Consider the following 5,957-nt stretch of genomic DNA (forward strand, 5'->3'; position numbering starts at 1 on the left):
ACAAACCCCGGGCAGGTCTCAAGTGGGGAGACTGAGGCACAACCCCTGCCGGCTGACAGGGCAGGTGACAACCAGCGGTGGTGTCCCCAGGGGTCGGGTTGTATTTAGGCGCGGTAATAGGGTTGGGGGAGTCATGTGGATGTGACCGTGCTGGGTTCACCCCTGCGAGTGAGCCAGGGGCGTCTGGCACCCACCAGGGTCAGGCGCTGCTGTGCTTTTTTGGGGGGGCACCCTCCTGCACCCCTCCCTCGTGGCCACCACCGTGGACACGTGGCGGAAAGGCAAAGGTCACTCTCGTGGGGTGGCTTTGCAGTGCCCGGAGCCGGGCTGGAGCATTCAGGAGACCCCAGTGGGTTTGTCACATGGCCCCTCCCCAAACCCTAGCTGCTGTCACCAGCCAGCCCCGGGGGGGGGCCGGGGACCGGCTCCGGGTCATGTGCCGGGTCTGCACCTCCCACCAGGTGGGGACACCTCGGCGGGACCTCCCAGCTCCAAAGGTCACCGTGGCGGCCGGGACGCGGTCCCCGCTCCGGCTTCCCGCTCTGGTCATGGGATGTGCGGCTCTGGGCTCGTCACAGCACTGTCCCCACGGGGGTGGCACCTCAGCCCCTGCCTCTGAGCCCCCTCGATGTCCCCTGCCTGGGCCCTCTGTGTCCCAGGAGTGACCCCTACATGTCCCCTGTGTGTGCCATGGCTCCCGTGTTCCATCTCCTGAATGTCCCCGTTCAGGTCCTCTCCGTGTCCCCTGTGACTCCCGTGTCCCCTGCCTGCCTGTGCCATCTTGTGTCCCACGTGCCTCCTGTGCCTTTTCCCCTACTTTGACCCCTGTGCGTCCCAACGTCCCTTGTGTGCATTCTTTGTGTCCTGGGTGTGTCCTGGGTGTGTCCTGTGTCTCCCACATGTCCCACATGTCCTCTGTGTCCCACGCATGTCCCCTGTATGTTACCATGTCTCACATATGTCCCCATGTGTCCCCCGTGTGTTTCCTGTGTGCCCTCCACATCCCACGTGTGCCCCTGATATGTCCTATGCATGTCCCAAGTGTGTCTCCACATCCCGTGTCCTTTCCTTAAGGTCCCTGTGTGTGTCCCGTGTATGTCCCCACATGTGCCCCAAACGTGTCCTGCACGTCTCCCTTGTGTGTCCTTGCACCCTGTGAGCCCCCGTATGTCCCCCCACGTGTACCCCCGACATGTCCTGCGTGTTTCCCCTGCGTGTCCCCACGTCACACACACACCCCCAGCGTATCCCCTTTGTGTCCACTGTGTGTCCCCACATCCCCTGTCTGCCACGAGCGTCCCCCATGTGTGTGTCCCCGGTGTGCCCTGCACGTGTCCCGTCTGTCCCCCGCACCTCCCACGCGTGCCCGTGATGCGTCCCGCGTGTCCCCTGCGCGTCCCCACGTCCCACGCGTTCCGCCTTGTGTGTCCCGTGCGTGTCCCCTCTGTGTCCCCCCATGCCATGCACGTCCCTTACACACCCCGCACGTGTCACATGTGTCCCCGCACACCTCCCACGTGTTCCCGCGACGTGCCCCGCGCGTGTCCCACGCCCCCTCCCCGCACACCCCCAGCCCCTCTGCGCGGTCCCGCGCCCCACGCGCGCCCCCCGCGCGGTCCCTTTAAGCGCGGGGGCGTGTCGCGGGGCCGCCCGGCCCGGCCCGGCCCGTTAAAGGCCCCGGAGAGGGGCGCGCTCGGCAGTGGTGCGGGGGCGCGGGGCCGGTGCGGGGCCGGTGCGGGCCCGCAGGATGTACACGCTGACGCGCGGGCCCAGCAAGCTCGCCACGCAGCGCCGCACAGGTACGGGGGGCGCGGGGCCCGGGGGGCGCGGGGGGCTCCGTCCCGCCCCGCGTTGCCCCCTGACGCCCCGCGCCCCCCGCAGGTCCCACGCAGCAGGCGGTGGAGAGCAGCAAGCTGGGCGAGCTGCGGGGGCGGCCGCAGCCCGGAGCGTGGCCCCCCGCCAGGTGAGCGCCGTGACCTTGGGAAGGGGACCGTCCCCGGGGCGGCCGGGCCGTGACCTTGGGAAGGGGAGCGGGGCTGCCGGGCCGCCCGGGGGGCCGCGGGAGGGGGGTCCCGGTGCCGCCGCCCGGTGCCGCTCGGCGCGGGGGTCGCGGCCGTCCCGGTGCCCGCCCGGTCCCGCGCAGCGAGAACACGCGTGGCGTGGGCCGCCCCCGCGGCGGGGACGCCGGGGCTGGCGCCGCTCCTCCTTCCCGGGGGCTGTCCCCAAAAACCGCGGGGAGCGGGAGCGGTGGGGTCACGCCAAGGAGGCGGCACGGGGGGGTCCCGGTGCAGGGCAGAGCCGGGCCGGGCTGGGCTTGTTCGACCCCCCCGCGCCGGCCCCGGGCACGGCCCCGATTGCACAAACCGGCGGCGGGGCCAGTGCCAGCCCCGCTGTGGGACCGCCCGCCCCGGGCCGCGGCTCCGGCCACGCCACGCACCCACGCGGGACTGGCCGTGCCCCCTGCCCCTAAGGTGTGTCTGGGGGGACGCTTTGGGATGACTCCCAGCGTCCACCAGCGGTACCTGGAGCTGCCGGGTGGGTGCCGGAGGGGATTCCAGCGCCTGCCGGGTGATGATGGATCTATCCCTAAGGAGACCCTTTCCTGGCTCCGTGCCCGGGGGCAAAGGCAACCCAGGCAGGGCTGTGGGACCCCTCCAGCTCTGCCCATCCCTTTCAGTTTCAAGAAACATATAAAAGCCCCCCTGTCCAGCTCCCCTCCTTCCCAGGATCCCTGTAATTCACTGGAGGGGCTGCTGCCACACTCACTCTCCTGCTGCCTGCCAGCACCCCTGGCTGTGGGGGTCTGGGGGTCACTGCCCTTCCCAGTCCCTGCCCACAGGTCCGTGGGGGCTGCCTGCTCCCAGTCTCTCCTGCCCTCCAAACCCACTCCCGAGGCCCCTTAGACTTTGTCCCATGAGGAATGTGGCGGTTGCAGACACGTCCTGTCCCAGAGCTGGGCCGAAAAGCCAAAATACTGGAGTTTTGTATTGAACGTGCCCTCAAAATCTCATCCCAAGTTTTTCCCTTGGCTCTGTCTGGTGTTGCTGCTTCCAGGCTGGGGCTGGTTTAAGTGCCACCCTCCCAAAGGGGATCCCAGCTCTGAGGAAGGCTGACCTGCTCCTCACTGGCAGAGAGTTATGTCTCAGTCCTGGGGCACCTTGGGCTCATGCTGGGGTCAGGGCTGCTCCAGTGATCCCAGGTGCTCCGTCTGCAGAAGATGGCACATCCCCTGCCTTGTGCCCAAGTGGATTTTGTTTCCATTTTCCTGATATTCCTGCAGTTTTGGCGGCAGATTCTTTATTTTAGGGACTGCACTTGGTGCTGGGCTGGAGGACAGGTGAGAGACATGCTTTTCCCTGGGGAGCTCCCCTTTCACCCCTCCCTGTGTCAGAACCCCCTTTCCCTTTCTGTCCCCTCCCTTGGGGACAGGGCTGGGTGGCTGCAGCTGTGCCCCTGGCCTTGCTGGGGCTGTGGGTGAGTGTGCACAAAGTGGGGCAACCCAGGGCACCCAATCCTTGCTTCAAACTGGGGTGGGAAGAGCTGTTGGCCCCCCTCACCCCTCCCTTGCTTGTCTCCACAGCCCAGCCCAGAAACTTGTGTTCAACAGAGTGAATGGCAAGAGACCACAAGTGCTGCTGCATCAGGTCTCAGCTCCTGAGGAGTGCTACACCCTGGCCCATGAGGAGAACGTCCGCTTCATCTATGAAGGTGAGGGCAGAGGGTCCCTGGGCAGCACCCGGGGGGGCTGGAGCGTGTGGGGTCCCTTCTGAGGCAGCTGCATCGTGCTGGGAACAATCGGTGGTGCAGGGATGGAGTTGCCAGCCTGGGGACCTGCCCTCTCCTGTTGCCCTCCCGCAGCCCCCCAGGCTGGGAAACCCCCATCCCAACCCACCCCCTGCCTGTTCCCCCCAGCCTGGCAGCAGGTAGAGCAGCAGCTGGACGGCAGCCGGAGCGGGGACAGTGCCTGCGGCCCCGTGCAGTACGTGGAGAAAACCCCCAACCCCGGGCTCAAAAGTGAGTGGGAACCGGTTGGGGCACTTTGGGGTACGCTGGGCTCAGGGGTGCAACAAGCTGGTGTGGGCTCAGCCTGCACCTGAGCAGGGCTGTGGTGGGAGGAGGACGATGATCGAGGTGCTTGGAGAGATGGTTGGGTCTGTCCTGCTGGTGCTGAGGCCACTTTGGGGGTCCTGGGCAGGGACAGCTGGCCTTGGCACTGTGGTGGGGATGTCCCACTGTGCCCTTTGGAGGAGCCCCATCAAGCAGGACTCCTGGTTGATGACTCCTCTGGGAGTCAGGCCTTCTCCAGCCACCAAGGTGGGCTCAGCACCATGCTGGAGAGGAGCTCCCCGGTCCCATCGTGGGGACCTGCTTCTCCTGGGGTCAGCAGGACCAAGTGGGGATGGGGACAACACTTTTCTGGTGGCAGCTGGAGTCAGAGCTGTGACTGCAGCCTGGGGGATCCTGCAGTGGCCAAGAGCTCCCCAAGAAGAGAAGGTCTCTGTAAACCCAGCCTGGCCTTCTGAGGACATGGCACAGGGGTGGGGGAAATTTGGAGGTGTCATTAGGTTGAATATCAGGAAAAGGTTCTTCTCCCAGAGGGTGGCTGGGCACTGAACAGGCTCCCCAGGACAGTGGTCATGGCCCCAAGGCTGCCAGAGCAAAAGCTTTCAGGCACATGGGTGGGACTGTTGGTGTGTCCTGTGCAGGGCCAGGAGCTGGACCTGATGATCCATGTGGGTCCCTTCCAACTCAGAATATTCTGTGATTCCATGGTTATTTTTTCTGGTGGCTTGGGGTGAGCACCTGGAGCTTTGCTCCTGCTCCAGCTGCTCCCCTCTCTCCCTCCCCTCTCTTTCAGACTTTGTTCCCATCGACCTGGAGGAGTGGTGGGCACAGCAATTTCTGGCCAAAATCGAGAACTGCTCATAAAAGGGAAGAAAAGGTTGCATTTGGTCTCTTTTTAAGAGAAACGAAGCTGCAAGCACCTGGTCAGAGCCCAGAGTCGGTGGCGTTTTCCAACCACGTTTTTAAGATGCCCGGATTGGAGTGACCCCCGGGACCGGACCACAGCCATGCCCGGCCACGTGCCTTCCCCGTGCCCAGAGGAGGAGCAGCCTGTGGCCCCAGCCAGGATTCCTTAAGTGCCAGTTCTCGGACCGCTGCAGCTCCTGCAGCCTCCAGCTCCCAGGGACACTTTAGTGCCGTGCTGGGGGCGAGGGAGCGGATCCCCCCTGCAGCCCAGGCCACGGGGAGGACAGCGGGGGGCTGTAGCAGGACCGCCTGACAATAAAGCGCTGAAACTGCCCGTGGAGATGCACTTGGAGCATGGGGAGGGCGGGGGAGCAGCATCATGCCCTGGAGAGGGGATGCTCACAGCTGAGTTGTGGCTCAGCGGGTGCTTGGCCACTGTGGATTCAAGAGGCTTGGAGCATCTTCCTTGGGCTTGGAGCCTCTCCCTTGGAGCTGCATCCTTGTCCTGGGGCTGCGCCATGTCTGAGGCCTCAGCCAGGGGCTGGTGCTGTCTTAGGTGATGTTTGGGATTGAGGGGGCACCTGCAGGGGGGCTGAGCACCCGGGCTGTGGTTCAGAGCCAGGCTGCAGTGTGGAGGTGGGGAAAGCTACAGGAATGAGGGTGCCAGGGCCAGCCCCTCACTGCCATGGAGGCCAGAAGTCATTTTGAGCCCCAAGCTCAGGGTTTCCCCCTCACCCATGGTTGTCTGGGGGAGGCTAAGAGAGGACAGTTTTGGCTGCCTGTGGTGGAAAGGATGGGGACCCCAACTTCTGCTTCCACACAAAAATTCCTCAGCTCCTGGGCTTTTCCTGGCCAGACTGAGCTCTTCCAGTTCTGGTTTTGTTGGACACCCCCCTTCCCACATGTCCTTTTCCCCAGAGCAGAGATCAGGAGGCCAGCACAGCCTGAGCAGAGTCCGACTCCAAAGGAGGCCAGGAAACACCCAC

At 64.9% G+C, this 5,957-nt stretch overlaps 1 protein-coding gene across 1 annotated transcript; it reads left to right on the forward strand.

Annotated features, from left to right (window-relative positions):
* Positions 1–1,690: 1,690 nt before the first annotated feature.
* Positions 1,691–5,305, forward strand: MCRIP2 (MAPK regulated corepressor interacting protein 2). The gene is made up of 5 exons (XM_027693675.1): positions 1,691–1,799; positions 1,882–1,963; positions 3,581–3,708; positions 3,913–4,014; positions 4,859–5,305. The coding sequence occupies exons 1-5, from the start codon at positions 1,748–1,750 to the stop codon at positions 4,927–4,929; spliced, it is 435 nt and encodes a 144-aa protein (XP_027549476.1). The 5' UTR covers positions 1,691–1,747; the 3' UTR covers positions 4,930–5,305.
* The last annotated feature ends 652 nt before the right edge of the window (positions 5,306–5,957 follow it).

Source organism: Neopelma chrysocephalum, unplaced genomic scaffold, assembly GCF_003984885.1.
Source record: "Neopelma chrysocephalum unplaced genomic scaffold, ASM398488v2 Primary Assembly neopelma1_93, whole genome shotgun sequence".
Lineage (NCBI taxonomy): Eukaryota > Metazoa > Chordata > Aves > Passeriformes > Pipridae > Neopelma > Neopelma chrysocephalum.

Bases quoted from the DNA above. Each gene is read 5' to 3' on its own strand.
- MCRIP2 (XM_027693675.1), top strand. From the start codon at position 1,748: ATGTACACGCTGACGCGCGGGCCCAGCAAGCTCGCCACGCAGCGCCGC. The intron at 3,709-3,912 runs GTGAGGGCAGAG...TGTTCCCCCCAG, and splicing joins CGTCCGCTTCATCTATGAAG to CCTGGCAGCAGGTAGAGCAG. The intron at 4,015-4,858 runs GTGAGTGGGAAC...CCTCTCTTTCAG, and splicing joins CCCCAACCCCGGGCTCAAAA to ACTTTGTTCCCATCGACCTG.